The sequence below is a fragment of the Lygodium microphyllum genome, chromosome 12 (assembly GCF_053477565.2).
Source record: "Lygodium microphyllum isolate KBCC chromosome 12, Lygodium_microphyllum_v1.1.10, whole genome shotgun sequence".
NCBI lineage: Eukaryota > Viridiplantae > Streptophyta > Polypodiopsida > Schizaeales > Lygodiaceae > Lygodium > Lygodium microphyllum.
In genome coordinates, this window is record NC_141146.1 from 127,111,564 (window position 1) to 127,138,181 (window position 26,618).

General features: G+C 45.3%; 1 protein-coding gene across 1 annotated transcript in view; it reads left to right on the forward strand.

Moving 5' to 3' along the window:
• The window catches only part of LOC148028241 (ARM repeat superfamily protein), an 82,895-nt gene that overhangs the window by 30,450 nt on the left and 25,827 nt on the right, over nt 1-26,618 (forward strand). The window contains exon 12 of the mRNA XM_087690024.1: nt 11,136-11,217. Coding sequence (XP_087546150.1) covers nt 11,136-11,217 — 82 coding nt within the window. The remainder of the gene's footprint in view (nt 1-11,135; nt 11,218-26,618) is intronic.

A 26,618-nucleotide genomic window follows, 5' to 3' on the forward strand; every position in this document is an offset into this window, starting at 1 on the left:
TCGTGCGTGTTCTTTGGAGATTTCAGTGGCAATTAGCTCCTCAGCTGCTTTGGAAGCCTTAACGAATACAAATTCCGATTCATCCCAAGAACAAGGGAGTGTACGCACTTCTGTCGCTATAGGCTTGTCCAAAAGACCTAAATCCAGCCTGTCATAGCTTTTAACAAGTGTCATAAAGGTAGTATCCAAGCGTCTAAGGCAAGCAATGAAGTCATTCCCTGTATTCTCCGCTAAGTCTGTGGCCAAGGTTAGAATTGATCTCTGCTCATTAGAGTGTAATGCCGATCGGTGGTTGGGTTTTGACTGAACTAGATAGTTCAGCAGGTGATTGTTGGAGCTTGGGTTGCTTTTGAGGTTGTGGCTTGGCCTCTTGTTTGACAGGCTTGGTTGGAGCTGCAGGTGTCGCACTATTAGATGCTTTTGAGGCCTTAAGGGCACAAGTTGGATTGGGTTGAGGCAGCTTGTGAGTAGCAGGCTGTAGTTTTTGTCAATAGCTCGGTTTAGGCTCTGCTGGCCTAGGCTTTTGAGGTTCTATGGGTTTCGCAGCTTGAGTCTCTCGTGGCATGTGTGCCTAATTCATCTTGATGCTTTGGGTGGTCAAGCTTGATGGTGATGTTTGAGTAGTGTCCTTGACCATCTTGGCTTTAGGTACCCATATCCATGTATTACCCTGGTAATAGCCTTGAGCTTGCAATAAGGTCTTGGAGACCCATTGCGGCTTGACTGTTCGTTGATGTTGGTAGTTTCGTCTTGGCCCTCTAGGTTTTAAGTGTGGGTTTTTAGTCTTGCAGGATCGTGGGAGTTTGCTCCTAGGTGGCGGGCCTTGATGTTTAGGTATCCAATGAAGCTTTGGTTTATAGGTCTCAGCTTTGGCTTTAGTGTTTTGCCTGTGTTGAGGTTTGGCGGATTGTGATAGTTCACTACCCCCCTTCTTAGACTTGACGACGGGTTTCTTTGCCGGTGGCTTTGCAGACTTTGAAGGAGTCGCATAAACCTTGCTAAAAGTGGTGACTATACGTACGTTGCTTATGACGAGGTGAATATATTGGGACTCATAGTTGACATTGCAATGAGCTCGCTTTTTAGATGTGCGTCCTAACAGTGATTCCATACTTGCATCTTTAGTGTTTGGCAACACATAGAAGATCATTGGTATGCTCTCAGACTTGATAGAGATTGCTACTTTGCACTTTCCCAAAAGTGCATATGATTGGCTCCCAAATAGGCTAAGTTTGGCGTTAGTAGGTTGTAATTGCGGTTTTCCAATTTGGGTGCAATGATCGTGAGTTAGGATATTAAAGCTTCCTCATGGATTAGTGCATTGAGGGTGGATGTGCGCTTGGCAGTGACCATTATGCTTAGGTAAGCTAGTTCTGCTTTCTCAACCTCATCTTCAATCTCTGTAATTGTGACCATTCATACGTTGACAGGTGACCTCTAGCATTGGAGGCTTATGTAATGGGTGTGTGGGAGGATAGTACTTCTTGATCAATTGCCATTGAAGAAGCCTATGCCCTCTCCCTTTAGGGTTTCGAGTTCCACATTACCGGTTTTGCTGATGGGGCAGACTCTGAAAGGCCCTAGCCCTTTAAACTTCATCTTCTGTTTATGACCCCTGATTGAGTACAAGAGTATTAAGTCTCCTTGTTCGAAATCTTGTTGCTTGACATGCTTGTCAAACCAGCTTTTGCATCTTGCCTTCTCACATATCAGTGCGTGGGTGGCTAGAAGTCGAGTTTCCGATAGGTGTTCTAGCTCAATTACGTGCTATGTCCATACCTCCCTTCCATCCCATCTCTCTTGAAGGGCGATTCTCAAGTTAGGAACGAAGAACTCTACGGGTAGAATTGCCTCAATCCCATAGGTCGACCTAAAGGGAGTCTGTCCTATAGCCGTTTTATAGGTTGTGCGGTAGGCCCACAAGGCTGCTATCAATTTGTTATCCTAGTCGTTGCGCGAAATAGAGACTACTTTGGTCAGGACGTTTACTAAGATTTTATTAGTAGACTCAGCCTGGCCATTCGTTTGAGGATAGTAAGACGGAGACTTTCGATGGATGATTAGAAAGGTAGACAGGAGGTGAGCGATCACTTTATTAATGAAGTGCGTGCCTTGGTCACTAACCAGCTCAATGTGGCAGCCGAATCATAAGATCACCTGCTCCCATAAGAACTTGGCAGTGTTTCTAGCGTCGTTTTTTCGAGTTGCTTGTGCTTGAGTCCACTTCTTGAGATAATTCGTGGGAACGATGATATATTTGGCTTGTGAATATTGTGCCGTAGGACTAATCGGCCCAATGAAGTTAATTATCTACTTCTCGAAAGCCCGTCTTGCAATGATAGGGGTTAGCTCCATTTTATCCTTGCGGATCGGGAGCTTGGTCCGTTGTTACTCGGCACAATGTTTTACAAATCATGCTGCATCTCAGAAGAAAGTAGGCCATCACAGTTGAGACTGCAGTACCTTGTGGGCTGTCGTATCTCTGCTGAAGTGTCCTCTTGCAATCCGCCGTGTGCCTTTGTCAGTATGCCATGCATTTCATGTTCGCACACACATCTACTTGGCAACCTGTCTTGCCCCAGTCTATAAAGTTGGCCTGCTATCAACTAATTGGGCTGGATTTTAAGGATGAGTCACCTAAGTTAGGCCTTCTTGATAGGTCGTTCTCAAGCACTTGGACTACGTCGTCTGTCCAATATGGCGTCAAATCAACTCTAAATAAAATTCTCTCGCTAGACAAGTGAAAAAGATGCGCATTTGGCAATTCGTTCGGGATGCCTTGTCTAGTGGCTTCTCTTGTGTGTATGCGAGACATATGGTGAGCCATGTAATGCTGCTTCCCTTTGCGTACCACCACGGAGAAGTCAAATTCTAAAAGCAGAAGTAACCATTGAGCAATGCATCCCGTAGTGCAAGGTTTATTAACAATATAAAGTAATGCCTGATGGTCAACAAAGAAGGTAAAAGGCATTGCCAAAAGATAATACCGAAATTTCTTTATAGCAAATACCATGGCTAACCCCTCTCTCTCTATTGTTGAGTAATTCATTTCTGCATTCGTGAGTTGTCTGCTAGTAAAGCTCACTAGATAGTCTAGGTTGTGTTCACCAGGTTGGTACAACACAGCTCCCACAACGAATTTCGATGTGAACGTGGAAGGTGATTGTCCAGTCTGGGGATTGTAGAATTGGTGCAATGGTTAGAGCCTTTTTCAATTTCTCATATGTGTGTTGGGATTCCTTGGTCCACTCGAATATAATCAGCAACTTGTATAGAGGTCTAGCAATCAATGCATAGTTCAACACAAATCGCCAATAGTATCCCGTGTGGCTTAGGAAGCATTGAACTCCCTTGTGATCGGATGGTGGTGGAAGATCGACAATAATCCTAACTTTCGAGAAGTCCATGACAATGCTGTTCTTCGACACCATGTGCCCTAGGATGCATTTGTGCTTCACCCAGAATTAGCACTTCAAGGGGTTCAGCAAGAGGCGATATAACTGACATCGTTTAAAGACTGCTCGGAGCTTATCTAAGTATTCCTTCCATATAGAGTGGACACACAAATCATCTACGAAAACCTATAACTCCTTCTTAAGCTTGTCTTTGAAGATAGCACACATGAGTCTCTAGAAGGTAGCTGTTGCATTAGTCAATCCAAAGGGCATGACTATATAGGCGAAGACACTCCACTCAGTGGCGGATGCAGTCTTATGCCTATCGTCAGGATGCACTTGCACCTGATTGTATCCTGAGAAGCCGTCCAGGAAATTGTAGGCTTATTTATCAGCCACTCTCTCGAGCATGTGCTCAGTGTATGGCAATGGATAATTGTCTCTCTTCGTAGTAGCAGTCACCTTCTTGTAGTTGATGTACACTTTGATCTTTTCGTTCTTTTTCAGCACGATCACTATGGGTGAGACCTAGTTCGTATGCTCAATCTCGTAAATGAATTGTGCTCTCAATAGCTTACCAATTTTCTTTCACTGTGTGAGTGTGCTTGAGATTCATTGGATACGGTTGCTGCTTGAACGGCATTGCATTGGATGTCATGGGTATGCTGTGAGTCACTACACTCGGATCTACCCCTTTTAGTTCATTGAGGGACCAAGTAAACACGTCTATATATTCTCGCAAAAGAGCAATGAGACTTGCTTTCTCTTCCTCAATCAAGTCTTCGGCCATAAAGACAAGTCAGGGTGTCTCTCCTTCCTTGGCCAAATCGAGCTCCTTGACCTTGGCAGGACCTTCTATTGGTTCGCTGGCTTGCCCTTGGCGTTTCGCTCCCAACAAGATCACTACCCTATGGCCTTTTTTGAACATTGTGAATTGCTTTGGTAGGTTTTGCCGCTTTCTTTGCTCACCAGCATGTGGCTCCTTGGGCTGCTACCTTCTTTCCTTCTTCAGCCTTTGGCGCCTTAGGTGAACGGGTAGGTCCCCTTTGGTGCGTCTAGTCTTAGGAGGTTGAGGTATTTCGTGATCACTATCTGAGCTTATTTTCGACTTAGAATCGAACTCTCCATTTTCGCTAGAAGAGGGAGTTTCTCCTGGAGGTTGCAGCTTAGAGGGTGAATCCGTATTGAATAATGGTGCGGCACTTGGTCGGACTAGACCTGCTTGCTCGTAATCTATCGCTTCTATGTGCTCCAACCATGTGTAGTCGCAATCCATGCGCGTGACTCCTTTCTTGATTCTAAAAACCTTCTTACTTGGTTTGGAGTCTACTCATATATGTTCTATCACTTGTCCCTCAGTGTCGTATTCTATGGTATCCATCTCTCCTTTGCTTTGGTCACTAAAGGAACGCAGTCCTTGTATTCATCATTAGCGCTATCTTCATCCGACTGCTCGTCATCTCCTAAGTCTTGATACGACTCCTTTTTGTCGGTGACTAAGGCCCAATTGTACATCAAGTTTAAGTCGTGCACTTTGGTCCATCATCACTTAGGTTTATCTAAGAGATCTTGGAAAGGTTTAAGGTTAGCGGCTGGGTTGCTTGCTAGCTTGTTTGCCAAATGCTCTAGGATCTCAAGGAGTTTTCACTTGTTGTTAGGGATTTGGAATTTGACAAGGTTTGGTTGTTCGTATGAGCTTTTAGCCATCATGCAGATTAGCACTGAAGGTTTGTCTTTGGGCTTACCGACTGCCTTAGTAGCTTGCTCATACTCCTCACCGTCTGAGAATGACAGATCAATAGTGGCTAGCATGTGCATCCAATCTCGCTCATCTTTTGGACAAGGGATATACTTAGTCAACGGGCTGTAAGATTTTCTAATTTGGGCGTCATGCTGAGATGGCATCTAGGTCGACTGATGTCGTCTTCCAAGTGTCCATCTCTACCCTTACTACTTCTGTTCTATTGCCTAAGAAGCTTAGACTATTACCCCAGTCCTCTATGACCTGTGCATTGCGCATCCAGGGCCGGCCTAGCAGGGTGTCATAGTCCACCCCCTTAATGACTATAAAGTCAACGGAGAATTGGACTCCTGCGATCTTCAAGGGCCAGCTCTTTAGTATTCCGAATGACCTTACCTTCATTCTGTTAGCTAGCGTGACATTAAACCTAGCATTCTCAACAGGCGGGTTACCCCAAGCATGGAGTGCTGCGTGGCTAAGCACACTAACTCCTGCCCCCATATCTACAATTTCCTTTCTTGTGGTATCTTCAATATCTAAGACCGGTAAGACAACATGCATTTCCGTGTCTTCCCAGAAAGCTTTGACGTGCAAGGATTTGGGCATTGAGTGCAGCGTCAGACTGGTATTTGTGTCTCTGCATCATGTTCGTATAAGTCAGCGGCAGCTTGCTTCATTGAACCTTCAACCCACAGTTTCAGCTCTTGCCACAACGTCGGATGCTACCTAAGCAGGTTTTCTAGGCTTAGTGTCACAGGGGTGGTCACTAGTGTGGTGAGGAGGTTGCTAGTTGCTTGCTTTTCTCCAAATCCTACATTTCCAGGCCAATGGCCTTGACTGATTTGCTAGCCCATAGCATTCGAGCTATGTCTAAGCAGCACTGCTTGTGGTGTAGTCGCATCTCTCGATTTTGGTTGTGGTGGTGAGATTGGCGTGCTTATGCTTGAGAGATCATCGATCTCATCTTCCAATATGGGCTTAGCGTCTTTTGAGTGTTATTGGGCCTCTTTCACCCACTCCTTCACTTTCTCGATGGCCTCGAGTTGGCGCTTTGGGTTGGGGTACTCCCTGACCTTCACACTTCCCTTCTCAGCCGTCTTTGGAGCCGACGTTTGTGCCTTTGCGTCTGTCACATTTTTTTCGGCAAGCAATGTTGTGGCACTCCGTTTTTAGTGTGACCTTTCCATCTGGTTTCTTTTTCCTTTGCCTACGACTCTTTTTTTCAATTGAGGCTATGTCTAAGTTGCTAGGCCCTGGCAATGATATGCCGGCTTGCTTCGTCTGTGCGCAGGTCATGACATGCAATGGAATGGGTTTGGCTTCCCCGTCGAGTGTCTCGATACTAAACAAACCCAATGGGATTGATACCACGATTGCCGAACTAGAGGATGGTTTCCGTCTAGGGCAATCAGCAAAGAGATGAGTGATTTTACACTCGGCGTATCTAAGATCTGCCTTGTCGCGGTTGGCCTGCTCCCTCTTGGGGTAGCGTGAGGAGATATATCCTGGTACACCGGTATTGGTTTGTAGTCCATAAGGATCGGATTATCCTCTTCGTCATATGAGACGTAAAGGCTCATGTAAGGTTCTTCGTCGTTCGGCTCCTCCACATTGTGGACTGGAGCGTCGCTCGGCGGATGGGTTACGTAGGGTCCAGGTGGTCTTGGTATTCCTATGGAGGTTATCTCCATCCTAGGAATGGTTGGTTTAGCGTCATTGAGTGTCAGAAGACCCAATGGGGCTCTCTTTCCAAAGAAGTTTAGTGGCCTATTCGCAAGGTAAGACTGATTGTAAGGTTGTGAGTACGGAAGTCTCCTTGGCAGTTTGCAATGCATGGCATTGTGGCCGAACCTACCGCAATTTGCGAGGTTGGGACCTAGGGTCTTGATACTCAACTGGCAGGTGGTTTCCGTCACAGTACATACATTGAACGTGAGGGCGTGTTGGTCGTCTCATCATCTCTTGTAGTTTGGCTAGCTCTATCTTCATCTTCGCTAGCTCTTGACTTGGGTTAGTGCCTTTTCCTTTGTCTTGAGTACTTGGGCCTAATCTTTCGCTTGACATTGAAGCTCTCTTGGAGTTTCTAGGGTTAGGCTCTTCTCGGCTTGAGCTTCTCTCCTTGAGCTGGTCATCCACCCTGATGGGCTCTTCAAAGACCCTAGTTAGCACGTCTTGCTGCAAGCTTGAGTTGCTTGCCAAGGCCTTGTAGAGTTCTTTACCTCGTATCCCATTGATGAAGACTGTGGACACCGCTCTCTTTGTGGGTCTTTCGTTCATTAGGATTCTCTCAAAGAGACTTCTCACATGGGTCACATAATCCCTGATGTCTTCCTTATCTCTCTGTTTCACGTTTATGAGTCGTACGATTAGGCTTGAGCTTCTCTCCTTGAGTTGGTCATCCACCCTTATGGCCTCTTCAAAGACCCTAGTTAGCATGTCTCGCTGCAAGCTTGAGTTGCTTGCCAAGGCCTTGTTGAGTTATTCACCCTGTATCTCATTGATGAAGATTGTGGACACCGCTCTCTCCGTGGGTCATTCATTCATTGGGATTCTCTTAAAGAGACTCCTCACATGGGTCACATAATCCATGATGTCTTTCTTATCTTTGTTTCACGTTCATGAGTTGTATGATTAGGTTATCTGAGCACCCAATCTCCAAGAATCTCTTAATGAAGAGATTCTTGAGGTTATTCAAGTCATTGCGCTCTGCGGTATCTAGGCTGGTGTACCAAGTCTTTCCCTTATCGCCTAAGCATAGGCCGAAAGCTTGTGATTGTTGAGCAAGATCGATGAGGCCGATGGCTTCATAGACCTGCTCGAACTACTCTACAAAGTTGTAGGGATCGTTGTCTGGCTGGTATTTATCTAGTTGCTTTGCGACTACAAGGATTTTAGATTGGCTCTTGGAGCCCTGGGTAACTCCTAACAAATCTTGCAAGCAATGAGGTGGCCATTGCAGCGGTGCTTCGCTGGGTGGAAGTGCTGTCTAGCAGTCGCTTCATGAGAAGCTCACTCAGCGTAATATCTCCTTCCAGCGCTCTTTCCCTCAGCATCAGAGCCTGTCCTATTTTTGTTTACTAAGGCTAGCACTTGCTGAATCTCGTGCACTTCCATACTTTGCCGCAAGCTCCTGGCTTGCTGTTCTTGATTGTAGGTCACTAGGCCTTACAAAGCTTCCCGCGCTAGTCTCCTCTCTTGTTGTAGGTCTGCTATGATATCCTCGGATGTCCTACCGTGGTGGTCTGTCCCGGTCTGTAAGATCGTAATTGGCGACTAGCCATTGGATTTCTGTCGGGAAACCGCCTAGGTCGAGCTCTTCATCTCGTCCGTGGTTAGTGCTTGTCTATACCATGTTAGTGGTCTCTCTCTTCACTAGGCTGTCGATGAGGTTGATTAGATCGGGTAGATCCACTCCTCCAATGGTGTTTGTCCTTACTGCAATTGGCTTCTCTGTTGCGTCTTCTGCTTGGTCCTACACTTGGGGTTACGTTTGAGTGCGTTCCTTGTTAATTACAAACAATTCTCAATTTATAGTCACTCAGTGTGTGTGTGTACTCTTTTCCGTGCAGTGTGCGCAATCAGGCCTTCAGCTTTTCTTAGGTATACTTCAAGTGTTGGAAAACAGTACGATTGCGAAGGTAAAGTGACTATGCGGCTCTCGCACTCTTGTTTACAGATTTGGCTTGATAGGCTGTAAGTTTGGTTTCTGGCAGTTCTCACTGCTCCTAGGGTCTGCGCTGCGTTGTTCAGCTCGATCAAGATCTGTTTGGGGATCTATGATTCGCTCTGGTGCTTCTAGCGGCTTGGACTACTACCTGGTCGGCTAGAGTAGCTTCTAAGTCTGTATTTCACTAATTTTCTTGTTTCTCACACTAGAAAGATGTTTTAAGCGTCTGTATGGCCTTCGGGAGTTTGCATGGCAATAGTTTGGGTCAGTCAAGGTCTATAGGTTAAAAGTTTGAAAAAATCCAAATTCAGCCTAGTAGGTCCGAATCGTAGAGGCCGAATGTCGACCTAGAATCACCGTCACTCAGACGGGCCGAATGCACGTGGTTTTGGCAGATACGACGATGAGTCGATCAAATCGCATGATTTAGGTCAAGACATATAGCACGCATCTCAAGATCAAAGTTTTGGACAGAGAGGAAGAGTTATATATACTTGCAATGCGAAAAAACTCCTAGGTGAAGTGATCGATTCAACGCGGTTAATAAGTCTCTCTCTCTCACACACACACACATACACACACAATGCCACAGTTGCAAATGAGCTCTCCCGTGGCCTCTTGGGTTATAAACCCTTCCTCGGCTAAGGCTTGACCTCTCCAATCACTCTTAGTGACATAAATCCATTCAAGCACTCTTTTTTCCCTTTTTTTTCTTGATCTGTGCCCTATTTGGACCTGTTTTACAGCAGCAACCCTAAAGCTTTTCGCTTCGATTTCTTGATCCTACCTACTCTAAATGCATAAAAAATCAAAAGTAAAGTATTGAAATGATTTCTTCTACTTGCCTAATCATCAAAAGCACAAAATACTTACTTGCTTCGAAGATTAAACTTCCAAATCTCCTACCTATAAAGAGCACCGGTTCGGGAATGAACCCTATTCGATGCTTGATTTGAAGCGCGCAAGTACTCAAGCTTGAATCCGTTGGTCCCGGCAACGGAACCAAAATGTAGAGGGAGCTTACCGCTCAACCGCCAAGACCCATAGACCGCTTATCCCTTCAAGCGTTTCAAGCGAGCACCTATGGCTATCTCTCACCTAGCCGATGCGCCTTTGGTCCTACCCAGGTGTAGTGAGCTTACCTCGATGCCCGAATGAGTTGCCTCCTCTCTTAAGCACACCAGTAGCTCCACGATTCGTGGTGCAAGCTCAAGCATCCTCAAACCTCCACCTCCAAGCTCCATCCTCCATAGCCGCGTGCGAGACGAGAGAAGAGAAGAGGAGAGAAGAATAAAAGAGGAGATGATGGAGAGCTTCATCTCCAAGATCCCTCACCCTCACACACTCACTCCCTCACTCCCTCACACTCCCCTTTCAAGCACATAAAAGGAAGCAAAGAGAAGAGAAAAAGAGTCCACTTTTGCCACACACCTAAGAATGAGCTTCTCTATTCACTTTTTTGCTTTTATACATGCCCTAAAACCCTTGGGCACCCATCCCTTTTTTACATGACTGGCCATTGTGGCAAGGTCCTCTTTTCGATTTCCTTCTATTTGCCTTATTTCTTTACCTATGTCCACCTACCTTTTACAATTTGCACAGGAGGAAGCTTGGTGCTCTTTTACAACAGTTTTAGGGGCACCTTGCATTTAAAAATGTGTTTTTGCCTTTGACTTGCTTTTTGAAGCTGCCCTTGCACTTTTAGTTGTTCTCCATCCTGCTTCTTCTGTTGCATCCGCATTCTTGACTTCTTTTTCTTCCGTCTTGAACTGGGGTTAACACACCCTTTCCCCGAAAGGAATGCTGATTTTGAGAGCTATGGAAAATTGAAGAAGGTTGGAGTTAAATTCCAGTGTACTTTTTCCAACTTTAATTGAAGCTAAAAAAATACTGCAAGGGGCACCCATTTAGGGGTCAACATGGAGTCTACTGTCCAAGATTAATTGGTAACATTTGTATTTTCAGTTTGTGTAAATTTAATACTTGCTCTAATTAGTGCTTAATCAAGTCATTCACTTTAAGTTGTTGGGATTATTTGTCTCCTATTAAAGTTTAGCCTTGGGGCTCGTCATCTATCCATGGGCTATACAAACATCGAGGATATGGTTGGAATGCTTACATATCTTCTTTGTTTCTCTACTTACATAGTTTATATAGTGTACATGTTGTTGAATCTTGATTACCTCTTACAGCTGTCTCTGAACAAGGTTCCTGCATCCTCAAAACAATATGAACAACAGGAATGAGGCCTTTTTCAAAGAACAAAGAGACTTTGATGGTTTTACTTTCTTTAAATTTGTGGATGTCAGTTCAACTGTGCATTTTTGGTCAGGGAGCTGAAGAGTGAGTGGGAAGCAACAAGACTTGAAGCTCTGCGTTGGATCTCTGTGCTTCTAGAAAGGCACCGGACAGAGGTAACTCTTCCTCCTGCCTCTTCAAAATGAAATGTTCCTGAAAAGTTTATGCATTATGTTAATTATTTGGAAAGCAATATTACACAAAGGCATGCTGTCATTAGTTACTATGAGTAGCTCTTGATTATTTGTGGCACTTTCAGCTTGAATAATGAAGCTATTTGTATATCATTCAGAAAGGGTTAACCCATGACATGGGTGTTCACAGCTCCATCTGTTATCCTTACTTCTGACTAGTGGATGATTTAGATAAGGTATTACTTTAGTGCTAAGTGGTGGTAGGTGAATACCTTGGCTCTGCAAGGTGGGAGGTCAGCTTGGCCTAAGATGCATGATGTTTTGCATTGAGTGCTATTTAGGACTTCATTTGGTGACTTATTTCAGGGTCCAAGATTCTAACAAATGAGAACATTGCCAATAGTTTATGTTGGATAGATGGAAAGCTAACTTAGTCTAGAAAAGTGGAAGATAAGAAAATGTAAAAAACTTTTTAGGCACATGCACTTAAGTTGCCAGATGTTTTGGACTTGGTTTGTTACTGATGTGAGGGTCTGAGATTCTAAGACTGTAACTGAGAAAAATAGGGCTAACAATGTGCATAGAGTCTACATACAACATGACTAACAAATGTATGCTCAAGTGAAGTGAAATGAGAGGATAATCATATAAATGAATAAGCGACTCACAAATGAATAGATCCTCAAGGAGTGGAGGAAGCCAACTGCAATGTAGCTAGAGCAGCAAATGAAGGCTTGCTGCGGAGGCCAAAGAAGCCCATGTAGGCCTTCATTACTCTTGGTCTAGGGCTGTAGGGTGCTGAAGGAGTTGTCAATAATGCTGCAAATCAAGAGGATGAGTGTCTTGTCCTTGAATGGTTCACCGAATGAGCAGCCAGTTAGCACTTGTTCGTTGGATGAGATTGATGATGTAGCAGCCTGCATAGTTTGTGTTTGACAGTGTCAGCAGTAGCCTGGCTTCAGGAAGGTCAAAACACAGCTGTCTGGGTTGGTAAAGATGACATGGGATGCAACTATTCCTGTGTTTGACAGCAGCACCAGCAGCGGCGGCGAGAGTCCTGGACAGTAGATACAGCAGTCTGGAGTAGTTGTGGAACAGCAGGGGATATCATGGGCTGGGCAGGTACAGATGACAGCTTTGACATCAGCACCAGTAGTGTGGCATTCGTGGACAGCAAAGGCAGCAGTCTGGAGCCGTTGTGGGCTGGGCAGGTCTACACAATAGCATTGATGATCATCAGGACATCAGACAGTAGTATCTGTTCTTGGAGAGGCTGTGGAATGTAGATGGCAATGAATGCTGAAGGGTGATGATGGAGGCTGGAGAGATGGATGGCTATGGAAAGTGGTAAATGTGGGGATGAAAGAGAGCAAAAAAGGGGGCTGCTGAGGAGGCCCTCCTCAAGAGAAGTAGAAACAAGGGGTGGAGCTGCAAACTTAATTGTGGCTGGCTGGCCTCTTGAATCCTTGGAAATCCTTGAATTGCAGCTGTTGTTTTCAAGTACTAGTCTGTCATTTTTGAGCATGGGACCTGAGGTGGCTGGCAAACCCTGATTTCTGCTCTAAAATAGGGTTTACAGGAGCAAATTCTGAAATTCAGCACCTCCAATGGCTGTAATGGCTGAAATTTGCTGAAGAACTTTAAGAAATGGCTAGAGAATGAGAGAGTATATTGAGGAATGAGAGAATTCAAATTTCTGTCACCAAAAATGGCTGAAGTCTACTGCTGCCCTACTGAAAATGACTGATGACCTGTAGTCCAATCCATACAGGTGCCCAGCCAGCAGTCGCCAGTCCTTGAGGAGGTAAAATCTGCTGTTGCCAGCCTCTAATTGCTTCTGTTCAGCTGTCACCTGATCACCAAGGTCTATAATATGTTGTTACCTGCAACAAAATGATGTTCCTTGGGCTAGAAATGGCCCTTGACAGCAGGTGGCCGCAGTAAACTCTCCTCCTCCCAGTCTGGCATGACCAAAAATCACCCTTTTTCCCCTCCTCTAGTCTCTGATCAGCTTTCCCACTCTTGCATTGGAAAGATTTGCCAAGTAGCAGCCTTTTCTATCCAATTTTCAGGCCTAGTCCTTGGCTAGAAAATTAATAGTGCTTACCCATAATTAGATTGGCTAGGCCATTTTGATGCCCAAGTGGCCTTGTGCACTAATTGACCCCCTGAACTGGCATTGATTAATTAATTAATGCCTAGTTTCTAGTGTCACCATTGACACTTATTGGTCAATTAGATGCCCTAGGCCAAAACTGACACTAGGCACCACTTGATATTTGACTAGTATAACTTATTGCAACTTTTGCTTGATGCCCATTCACATCTTCGGGTCTTGGGCCTGCCATTTTGACTTATTGATTTACATATCACATGTGCACAATTCAGTTAATGTCTAAGCCAAATTCTAAGCAAATCATAAAAAATACACGTCCCTGTGAAAGGTCTCCCTTGTGAAATCCTTGCAATTGTCCTTGATTGCATTTGTGCCAAAAACAGAATATTGTTAGAGATCAGGTCATAGCCTGATCAGGGGCATCAGGCTGGTGCAGTCGGACTGCACAGTCGGACTGCCACGTGGCAGTCCGACCTGCAGCAGCTAGTCGGCTGCAGCCGCCTGGCCATTTCTGGCGCCCTATTTCCCCCGGTTTTTCGGCTATTTATACCCGACATTCTCAGCAGTCTGGTACACTTCTCTGCTCGCAGATTACAGACCGGTGACATGCGCAGATTCCGTCTCTGTTCGCAGATTTCAGACAGCAGACAGTGCAGACTGCAACGGACTTCGAGGTGAACAGCAGGTTGCATCGTCGAGGTGGAGACACGCAGTCCAGCGCATTGCGCCCGTGTATATATCTGCATATCTTTGTATTCAGCATTCTTTATACAGCAGATCTTCATCGTCCACTGTCTCTTTCTCTCTCTTCTCTCTGCGTTCTCTCTCTCTCGGTCCTACGCTTCCGCACCGCTGCACTCTGACATGGTATCAGAGCAGTGTTTGAGGGCTGACTGAGCGCAGAATCAACCTGAAGAGGAGTTTCCATCGCGACACAAATTTGCGTTTTTTGCGTTTAAGCGCAGACAGGAGAGTTGCGCCTTGGAACAAGGCTGAAACGAGTGTGGGCGCACAGGAAAGTAGTACAGGTGGTGGATTTGCTGCTGTTTGACGCGGAGGAAGTTTGAGTTTTCAGCCTACAAGTGCAGGTTTTGCTTTTTCATCGCCTCCGGCGGGTGAAGAAGGATCAGGACGCGGAAGAGCCTTAGCAGGCTGAGTTTTCCCAGTCAGAGGGGGCTGCTTTTGCGTTTGTGAAGGCATTGCAGGTGAAGATGTCTACAGAGATTGACTTGGAGTTCCAGGCGATTATGGACCGGAAGGTGCCTGTCTTACCGGCTCTTCCTACAGATCAGAAGCTTGACGGCGACAACTACCGCATTTGGCGCGTCATGATGTTGGCCATTCTTGAGTCCTATGATTTGGCGGAGTTGGTATAGGAGGAGATTGACCGGCCCTCGGTAAGAGATGAGTCCAAACTCTCTTCCGATGCTCGTGCGGAGTTGGCCAAGGCTCAGTCTCATTGGGACAAACTGAATGCCAGGATTCGATCCTTTCTCTTTCTATCATGTACTACAGCCGTGATCGCTCACATTGAGCACTTGACGGTGGCTCGGGAGATATGGCTGGAGCTTGATCAGATGTACAATTGGATGACCCTAATGAAGCGGGTTTCTTTGGAGGTACAGATGCGGACCTTGTCCGTAAATAAGACTCTACGGGAGCACATTAACAAGCTAAGGCAGCTACATATGCAGGTTCAGAATGCGGGGAAGCCGATTTCCCCCGAAGACATGGCGATCACACTATTGTCCCAGTTGCCACCGCGATTCGGTACATTTTACTTTGCCCTTATTGCTTCAGGGCGAGAGTCTACTCTTCGGTGGGAAGAGTTGGTTCCTATGGTCTTGGACCAAGAGGAACAGTTAAAGGGACAGAATGCTTCCAAGTCGGAGGCACTGACAGGTCAAGCCTCTCAGAAGAAGGGGAAGGACCAAAAGAAGAAGAAGGGGGATAACAAGTCCAAGAAGGACAAGGAGAAGGACAAGGACAAAGATTCCACATGTCATATTTGTGGAAAGACTGGCCATTGGAAGAAGGATTGCCTTGACAAAGACACGAAGGACACCAAGGATTCTGGAGCGGTGGCTGCATCCTCATCAGTTGCATTTCTTCATCTAGCTGTCATTGAGGACGCTTCACCGAATGCTTCTGATGCTGCGATGGCGGCTCCCCAGGCTCGAGAGTGGATTGTTGATAGTGGTGCCTCACGGCACATGACTCCTTCATCAGATGGTGTTGCCCAGTTGCGACCTTCGCGTGGGCAGATTCTCATTGGAGACAGCTCTTCAGTTTCTATTGCAGGTCGGGGTAAGATGCAGCTTATTCCCGATGGGCGAGGTGGTACCCATACCTAAGAGGTTTTGCATGTACCAGGATTAGGGTACCATCTCCTTTTAGTTCATAAGATTTGCTCCCTTGGTCTTCTGGTGGAGTTTGACAGTACTACGGTGCGAGTCCTTGATCGTGGGTCGAGGAAGGTTCTCTCATCCGGATATGAGGAGAACGGCATTTACAAACTGAAGTCTTCCACCGCCCTCTCTACTCTTCTTCTTACCTCTCAGTCACAGTCAGAGTTATGGCATGCTCGGTTTGGTCACCTGAACTATGACTATCTTCGGAGGGTGTCACGTGGACAGCTTGTTCGAGGGTTGCCGGATATAGTGGTGAGCCAGCAGCCATGTGTCTCCTGCATACGGGGAAAGCAATATAGGGATGCTATTCCCCACACAGCTTCGCGGCGGTCTACTTCACCGATGGAGCTAGTATCTACGGATCTATGTGGCCCTATGAGGAATGAGTCCTTGCATGGGAGCTCGTACTTCATGCTGATCGTGGATGACTATAGCAGGATGACATGGGCCTACTTTTTGGCACTAAAGTCAGAAGCCTTCTCGCACTTCAAGGATTGGCTTCTCTTTGAGGAGAACCGATCAGGCCGGAAGTTGAAGACCTTGCGATCCGACAAGGGAGGTGAATTTGTGTCTAATGAGTTTGTTCGGTTTTGTGCAGATAGAGGAATTCACTAGGAGTTTGCCAATACCAACACTTCTCAAGAAAATGGTATTCTTGAACAGAAGAACCACAGTGTGATCGAGATGGCGCGCACCATGATGGAGCACCGATAGACCCCTTAGGTTTTGTGGGCCGAGGCTGTGGCTATTGCAGTCCACATCCTTAATCGATCCCCTACTTCGGCCGTGGAAGGGATGACCCCATTTGAGGCTTATTTTGGGACGAAGCCAGATGTTTGTTACTTTCGGGTCTTTGGGTGTGATGCCTATGTTCACATCCCCAAGGCTCACCGTGGTAAATTTGAAGCAGCTTCCCGAAAATAGGTATTTGTTGGCTACAGCTCCCAGTCCCAAGGCTACCGACTGTATGATCCCGTCAAGCGGGATGTGTACACTAGCCGTGATGTGCGGTTTGTGGAGGTTCCGGCTACTTCAACGGGTGAGGAGCATCTCGTTCTTGGAGATCCAGGGGAAAGTTGGGCTCCTTCGACAGTTCCATTGGAGCCTGTGCCTTTTGATTATGATTCTGTTTCTGACACAGAGTCTACTGTTTCACCGGACACCTCTGAGGAGTTACCGCCGGTGGATATTCCAGAGTCTTCTGCTGATGGAGAAAGAGGAGGGGAGGTTCGGCCTCCTCCTCGCTGGGCCCGTGACACACTCCGTGATTCAGGGATCGAGGGGGTTCCTGAGGAGTGGGGACCGTAGGATGGTCCGCGGCGGTCACGGAGGCACCGGGCACATTCTACGGAGCTTGTTTGCTCCAATTATTGTTTGATGATCTGTGTTATGCAGGATCGAGAGCCCACCTCCGTGAAGGAGGCTTTACAGTCCGCCCCATGGAAGAAAGCTATGGAAGCCGAGTTGGAGGCTATTGAGAGAAATGGCACTTGGTCACTCGTGCCTCGCCCCCCGAAGAAGAAGGTGATTGGAGTCAAGTGGGTCTTCAAGACCAAATACCTAAGCGATGGTACTTTGGATAAGCACAAGGCTCGCCTTGTTGCTAAAGGTTTTGCACAGTGCCCCGGGATTGACTGTCATGACACTTTTGCCCCCACAGCTCGTATGGCGACCATTAGAGCTGTTCTTGCTTTGGCTGGCCATAGGAGATGGCTTGTTTATCAGTTGGATGTGAAGTCGGCCTTCCTCAATGGTGATTTGAAGGAGGAGATCTATGTTGAGCAGCCTCCTGGCTTTGGTTCTTCAAATGGGAAAGTCTACAGGTTGAAGGCCTTGTATGGCCTCAAGCAGGCTCCGCGTGCATGGAATGAGAAGATTGATTCGTTCCTCCAATCTCAGTTGGGATATCAGCGGTCCAAGGCCGATCCACAACTGTATATGCACACTTCCGAGGATGGTTGTGTGCTGTTTGTCTTATATGTTGATGATTTGATTGTCACAGGTGATGATGTACAACAGGTCCAGGAGACGAAGTCAGCTTTACATTGGACGTTCGAGATGACGGACTTGGGTCTACTCCATTTCTTTTTGGGCCATGAGATTTATCAGTCTCAGAGGGGGATCTTTATCTCTCAACAGAGATATGTACAGGAGCTTTTGGTGTCTTTTGAGATGGAGGATTGTTGGGCCCTCTCTACTCCTATGGATCCGAATTGGAAGGCCACTTCCCATTCAGCTTCTCCTTTGGCGGATGCGTCCCGCTATCGACAGTTGATTGGGTCCTTGATTTGGCTTCTCAACACGATGGTTGATCTATGTTTTGCTGTTGGGCTCTTGGCAGGGTTTATGAGTGAACCTAAGACGGTACATTGGCAGGCTGCTCAGAGGATACTTCGGTATTTGAGGGGGACGTCTGATTTAGGAATTCATTACCCCGCAGGCACAGATGGTTCAGATCTTGTACTTGCAGGTTGGAGCGACTCCGATTGGGCCGGTGACGTGGACCACAGGCGGTCTACTTCAGGTTACTGTTTTACTTTGGGTGCAGGTGTTATTTCATGGAGTAGCAAGAAGCAGCCCACGGTATCCCTTTGGTCTACTGAGGTGGAGTATCGGGCCGCGTCTTTCACCACATGCGAGGTTGTGTGGCTTTGGCGATTATTGGAGGAGCTTGGGTGCCCCCAGACTCGTCCTACTTTGTTGCGATGTGACAATGAGAGTTGTATTGCCTTGGCAAGGAACCCTGTTTTTCATGCCCGGACGAAGCACATCGAGATTCAGTACCACTTCATCCGCAAAAAGCTTCTGGATGAGACCATCACTGTGGAGTACTGCAAGACGGAGGACAATCTTGCGGATTTGTTTACGAAGGCGCTTCCTCAGACTCTACTTCGGAGACATTCCAGATCCCTCAGGCTTCTGCCCTGCCCAGGCTCTGAGAGGGGGTGTTAGAGATCAGGTCATAGCCTGATCAGGGGCATCAGGCTGGTGCAGTCGGACTGGCAGTCGGACTGCACAGTCAGACTGCCACATGGCAGTCCGACCTGCAGCAGCCAGTTGGCTGCATTTAATGCGGCCGCCTGGCCATTTCTGGCGCCCTATTTCCCCCGGTTTTTCGGCTATTTATACCCGACATTCTCAGCAGTCTGGTACACTTCTCTGCTCGCAGATTACAGACTGGTGACACGCGCAGATTCCGTCTCTGTTCGCAGATTTCAGACAGCAGACAGTGCAGACTGCAGCGGACTTCGAGGTGAACAGCAGGTTGCATCGTCGAGGTGGAGACACGCAGTCCAGCGCACTGCGCCCGTGTATATATCTGCATATCTTTGTATTCAGCATTCTTTATACAGCAGATCTTCATCGTCCACTGTCTCTTTCTCTCTCTTCTCTCTGCGTTCTCTCTCTCTCAGTCCTACGCTTCCGCACCGCTGCACTTTGACAAATATTGCATTGGAATTTTCCATAAGGCCTCATAATAAGACAATATTGGCCGCTATTGCCTAACAATGCTATTCCCCCACGACTTGCTGAAAATTTCCAGGCAGCATAATCAAAATGGAATTCACAAAAGGAATAAAAAACTGCTGCCAAATCCTCATGGAATGCATCCATCAGTAGAATATCACAAATGTTTGGACCTAGCAACCATAGTAAAGTACAAATTTTAGCATAAACATGGCTGAACTATCAATACATTAAATAACACACGGATCTCCATAAAAACCAGCTGAATACCATTGATAAATAATGATCTTCGAGTGAAAACAAGCCATTGATAATTAATCTCTGATGATCATAATTTGATGCAAATGTATAGCTTTAGAGTTGCTGTGAAAACCATTCCCATATGCATATCAACTACAATGACTAGTATACTTAATATAGTGACCTCGTGGTAGACATACTATTAGCAACAATATCTTGGATGTATATGGAATACATCTGAGATCCACTATATACGAGAGCTGTCCATCAATCACTAGGGAAGTGGAAGTGCTACCTCCCCCTTGAGCATTAGGCAATGCTCTGGACTTTTGCTCTCGGCTTTGATTGAAAAGCATGGAGGTAAAGCTACAATAATTGAGGATGGTTTGCCAAGTCACCCTTTTCTATCCATTTAGTGTCCATTGGTGAGCAGTTTTGAAACCTCACAAGATACCTTTTGGAAATGTTACCTAGAATCTTTCTTTCCTTATGTGCTAAAATCTGCTCGGGTACAAAAATCTCATCCAACTTCTCAACTTCAGGCTGAATTTCAGCAAACATATCTTGTGGCACATCACCATGAGAAGGCCTTAGTAAGATCATGTGAAAGACATTATGTATCTACTAATGTGGAGGCAATTTTAGCCTATAAGCAACATCACTAATCTTCTCCCATACTTGAAATGGCCCATAGTAAGGCATATTCAGCTTTGGATAGAATATCTCTACCCTTCATCTTTTTCAGCCTTGCCTTTTTGAAATGCAACAATATGTAATCGCCCTTTGCAAATTTCAAGGCACATCCATGGCAATTAGCTGCTCTTTTTTCTTCTTTTGTGCTTGATGAAGTGTCTAGTTTACCTTGTGATAAGCCACATCCATGTTCTCAACATAGTAATCAGCCTCAAAGTTACTTTAGTGTGCAAAATAGGAGACACTCTCTACCACCTTTCACAATCTCAAATGGAGTCTTATCAATGAAACCATGCATTGTATTTTTCTTAAACTCAACCAAAGGCAAGTATTTCTCTCTATTTACTTACAAAACTAAAAAAAGATGCGAGTAGGCTGGTTAATTGGACACTAGATATGCTTGCCAAATGGTCTCGAATAGGATAGAGTGTAGAAGCCATTAACAACCTAAGCGGAGGGGGAAGAGATGTCTTGGGTGTACTGGAATGGTTGTTTAGCAATGTAAAGTATCACCCTCCTAGTGAAATACCACTAGGTGCTAGGAAGATACCCATACCTGGGGGGCTGTACAATTCATATATACAGTACACAGAGGCAAACGGGATTGAGCCTGTGATTTACCTTTCATTCGGAGAAGTGCTTAGAAACTCTCTAAGATCCCTAGGATATAGGGATATTGTCATAAAAAAGAAGATGAATGAAAGAATGGTAAAAGGCATCAGTTTACAAGAGGGAGAACCTATAAAAAGAATCCTGCGGCGGTTGGCGGATAGTGTGAAGTATTTGATGGACATGGAGTCCTAGTGGGAAGGGTTCTTTGATGAGTCACCATTAAGGGGGGATAGAAAGGACAACCATGATAATTGTGACAACCATGATGACCATGACGATCATGGTGACCTTAAGATATTTAATGAGACTATCTATCCTAAAAAAAATTCAAATGACAATAGTCAATCCATTTGAAGCGGACAAGGGGGGGAAAGATGGAAGAGGAGGACAATAGGCTATTAAGGCCAGAGAAGAGACTAGAAAGTACAAAGGACAATAGAATTATTAATAAACAAATTAATAGAGGGAGCCTTTCCTATCTAATTGAAGAAAAAGTGGATCTGTGACAGGGCTAGAAGCCCAAAAAACCGAAGAATTTCTATCAAATTACCCATGGTTAAAGGACTCACTGGCAGACCAATCGAATGATTGGGCCACCCAGCGTATAGTAGATGAGGCCATAATCATATTACAAGGGGATTACTCTATCATAGAGGAGGTAAAGAAGGTATACCAATCCATAGCAAAATCGCGTACCATTAGCATTCAACTACCATCTACGCCGTGTCTCTCAACCACCATGGATGGGTTAAACTACCCGTTGGCTCTAGCCTTAGAGCAATCTATTGAACAATTAAAGCTATCTCAATTGCAATTTCAAAGCCTTTTTGACCTAATAAATAGAGCAACATCTCCAATATTGGACATTGTTTATATGCTATTTAGGCTATTTAGGAGGCAAGGTAACACTTATTTTAATTGTTGATGCCTAATTAAGAGACTATTTGCAACCTCTTACACTCAATTAGGGGGTTTACCAAGAGTAATTCTCCATGAAGTGGACGGATCTAGCACTCTCTCTTTTTAAAAAAGGGAGTGTAAGAAGGTTCTCAAGGAACTACTTTAAGAAATAGTCATTCCACAGCATCCAGTTATCCAGGAACTAGATATGGTGGCCTGTCACATGAGGATTTATGCGGGTCTTACAAGGAGAGGTTTAGCACCCAATACATTGGAGGCCTACAAAATGGGCTATTATTGAGGAACTAGATATGGTGGCATGTCACACGGGGATTTATGTGGGTCTTACAGGGAGAGATTTAGCACCTGATACATTGGAGGCTTACAAAACAAGCCATTTTTGGTCCTTTATTATGTCCAAATGGGGAGAGGATATTCCTACAAGATTGCTTAAAACCCTTCTTTATGCCGGTTTAAATGGCACTAGTCTTACAGGAGCGGAAGCCATACGAGAACAAGTTATGGATTACTGTGTGGATTTAGACGAGTCTGAAAAAGATTCTTATCTACAAAGGGTTTTATGCCATCCCATTCTTCAGGAGCTTGCTCTATTTTAGTTGTCGTGAGAAAAAATCTATCTATCCTCTTGTGTACTGCCATACTACAAGAGGGTGGAAGAAGAACTAAGTGGGAAGTCTGGGGGGAGTCAATATCACGGGAGGTTGCTTTCCTTCCGTATGTTAGCCTGCCACGAAACAGTACTTCTTGCCTACTTGATAGAGGTTCTCTATCAAAAGAGGTTAGGTATTTGCATTTTCCTAGAGAATGATGGACTTTTAATTCTTACCCATAGTTGTCTTTGTACGACGTATGATACTGTTCGTACGTATGATCCGTACGGTACCATACCGTATGTATTCGTACCACCTCGTCTACGCATCTCGCATCCGGCGTCCCGAGTCCCATGTTCCGCCTAGCTTTAATCCCGCGTGTTCCGCTTGCCTACGTGGCACTTTTTTGGGGGGGTGGGAAGCCTTGGATACCTCATACCACCCCCTTTTACAGCTATGCACTCTGGATTCCATCTAGCTGGCAGCCCTCTTTGACTGTTTGAACTTTGACCCTTCTCTCATATACAAAAGGTGCTCCTCTCCTCCATGCTTCCACACCAATTCAGCAAGCATTTACCATTCTCATCTTCCTCTCTTGGATCTTGAATGGACTTGTAATTTGTCATTCTCATTTCCCATCCCCTCTTTCCCACACCCTATCAAAGCATTTGCTATTCTCATCTCTCATCTCTCATCTCTCATCCCCTCTCTCTGGCTCTTGCTCTTTCAACTTTACCTCCAATCCTCGGGTCTCTCGAGTTTCCCTACCTTTCAACTTTAAAGATTCAAGTTTCAAGAGTCGAGACTCAAGCATGTCACTCTCCCTCTCTTTCTCTCTCTTCCTCGTGCCTCTTTATCCGTCATCGGCACCATGACTCGTGAGAAGCATGAGGCCTTCAATTTGCATGCGATCCATGTGGAGAGGGACACAAAGAAGTCCAACTCCCACCATTGGACATGCAAGTATTGCGGGAAGCGCTATACAAGTGGTGCAACTCGGCTTTTCCAACATCTTTCCAAGATGGGGGGGAGGGGGGAAAGTTGCTCAATGCAAGGAAATCCCTCAAAAGATCGCGGAGGAGATTCTCGCCAAGATGAGAGGGGTATCCACAAGAGGAGAAGGAAGTGGCTTATTGGCACCAACTCCTATGCCTACTAACGAGGAAGCATTGAATGTGGGCATATCTTCAATCGATGTGGGAGATGCCTCTACCATTGGTGGTGGGGGCTCCACATTTGCATCCGGCTCCGATAAAAGACAAAGAGTGGAGGCTCATGCAGTGCTGGAGAGGCAATCCCCTCTCTCTCAAGTTCCCTGCCATGTGTGGATCGATTGCCTTTCTTAGAGAAAGGCAACGACTTGCGGACATTGAAATTGCACACGCGATGATTGAGTGCAATCTTACATTCAATGTCCTAAATAAGAGCAATGGAAGAAGATGGTAAAAGCCATTGCCAATGTGGGTCCATGTGAAGGATTGGTGTCACATACAACAACATGAGGACGAAAAAGATTAATGAAGAGAAGGAGAGGATTGATAGGGCTCTTAATCCTATTCGGGCTGCATGGATAAAATATGGTTGCTCCATTCTCACTAATGGATGGAGTGATTGTAAGAAACATGGCATCATCAACATACTCGTCTCATGTCCACATGGCACTTAGTTTTTGTGGGCTGTAGATACCGGCAAGAGGGGGAGGAAAACGACGGGCACATTCATCTACCACCACATTTGACAAGCTATCATTGAGGTATACATTACCTTTTAAATTTGTTTCACTTCTTTCATTATGATAATTGATTTATGCATAACTATCTATCTCCCTCTTCTTGATTCTCTCTTTCCTCTCGGGCTCAAAGGCCTCCAATCCCCATCTCTCTTCATTCTTGAATCTTGAAAGTTGAAACGTAAAAGACTCAACTCTCTCTTTCTCTCTCTAACCTCTAAGTATTGTAGCTCGTAATTTGTAAATTGTGGTTGTAGGTGGGCCTCTCGAATGTGATGCAAGTTGTTACTGACAATGCATCAAATTGTCGGTGCATGGGCCGTTTGCTTGAGGCCGAGTTTTCCATGATTGTGTGGACTCCATGTGCAAGTCATTGTTTGGACTTGCTCATGGAGGACATTGGGAAGCTCAAGCGGGTAAAGAGGGTGCTCCACAAAGCTACACACCAATTGTCACATTTTTCACGGTAAAGGTAAAGGTGCTTGCGATGTATCGTAAGCATAGCAGGTTGGAGTTGAAGAAGCCTTCTTCAACTCATTTTGCTTACATGTGGTTATTGCTCGAGTTCCTTTATGAGGTGCGGTTTGCGTTGTATCAGAGACAGTGGTGTCCACTCTATGGAATGAGTGGGATGAGAGTATGAGACAGAGGAGGCCAAAGCCATGCAACGCTTATGCCATAATGAGCAATTTTGGCAAAAAGTCCAAGCCATTGTCATTGTTGTGACTCCCTTTTATGGGGTGTTATGTATGAGTGATTGCGAGGGGTCCACCATGGGCCTTCTCGTTCACTTCTTTAGAGCAGCGTTGGTGGAGGCACGTGCTTATACAGTGATCATAGAGACAAACACATGTTTTAGAGATAGTTGAGAGGAGATGGACATGGATGCATAACCCCATGCATGGTTTTGCCGCATTGGTACATCTGGCCTACAAGTCACTGGCGGTTATGGATGATAGAGAGTTCCGTTCGAACTAGCTTGCTTATTTGACTCGTGTGGTTCCTGTGGATGACCACAATGCATTGTTGGAGGAGCTAGGATGCTATGCAAATTAGAGAGGGCATGTGGCTTTTGCTTCTCCCACTTGTTGAGGGAGAGAGTCAATTGTGAAACCTTTATTTTGGTGGCAAAACTTTGGATAGTCATTGGAGACCCTTCAGCCCTTAGCCATGAGGGTCCTTGCCTAGGATTGCTCTTCAGGTGCATGTGAAAGAAACTGGAGTGCCTATTCTCTCATCCATACAAAGATTCGCAATTGGCTTAGCACACGACAGTTAGAGCGGCGAGTCTATTGCTGCACTAACTTATGCATGATGAGGGCTATGATGAGCATGGATAGTCCGAAGTAGGTAAAGTTTAAACACTTAACCATAAAATTTAAACTTTGTTGTTTTAAACTTTGAACTTTGAAGTTTATACTTTACAATTTAGACTCAAGCATTTACAATCTTACGTGCATCATTGCATTGTGTAGGTGAATGTTGATACATTCAAGTTGACAGGTGACACTCTTCCGAGTATACATTAGGAGGTGGAGGAGGAGGAGATGATTTTTGCAAAGCTCTATAGAGAGTTTATAGCAGCAGATACTCCTGACACTCGCAGCTAGCGTGCTCGTGGGTGAGGAGTTTGAGTAGGTGGTAGTAGGGGCATGGTCATTCGATGCCCTCTATCATCGAGGAGGGGTGGTTCAAGTGGCTTGCAAACATATGTAAGGTGGGACTATAGTAGCTTACATCTTGTGCCTCACGATGACATTTCCCCCTTGCCTACACAGCCGCCACCTCGGGAGCCATCATTTGATGATGATAGTAATCTCATCAGTGAGGATGAGTATGAGTGTGTCTCATCATCTGATGTTGAGGAGTCATCTTTAGACTCTCTTGATGAGCACTCGGATGGTTCTGATGATGATGATGATAGTGATGCCTCATCATAGATTCATAGGCCTCTCTCTTTTTGGTATCAGATATACTAGATTGTAGTTGTATCGCATGCTTTGCGCAGCCCATGCGACCACGATGGTCACCCTCATGTATTCATCTTATTCTATAATGAAATGGCTATTTTCACTTTAAACATGTATTCTATGATCTATCATTTAGTAATTCATGATTTTTGTTATTTAAAAAATCATATGAAATTTTTGTCGTACTAATATCGTACCATACCTTATAAAATCATAAGGTACCATTTAGTACCGTATTTTATCGTACCATATCTTTCGTACCTGACAACTATGTTCTTACCCAAGCAAGCCAATGAGATTTGGTGTTTGAATAATTTGATAATTTTTTAAAGCAACAAAACAATAGCTTCTTAGGAGTCAATATCTCATTAGAGAGAAAGGATTAGGTCACTTAGCTACTTCAATCCGGGTAGTTAAAGTGGCAAGAATGGAAATAACCATCATAGTCGTCATAGTTGGTATAGCCAGCATAGTTGACATATCTTTTTTCACTCTCATGGAATTTGAAATTTGTTCATGTTGCTTTATTACTCTGGCTCTTCCTTATTTATTTCACTAATAGCTTTAATAAGCGGAGGATCTTATGAACCACCTAGCAACCTTAATAGGCACCTTCGAAGTAATGAAATATGT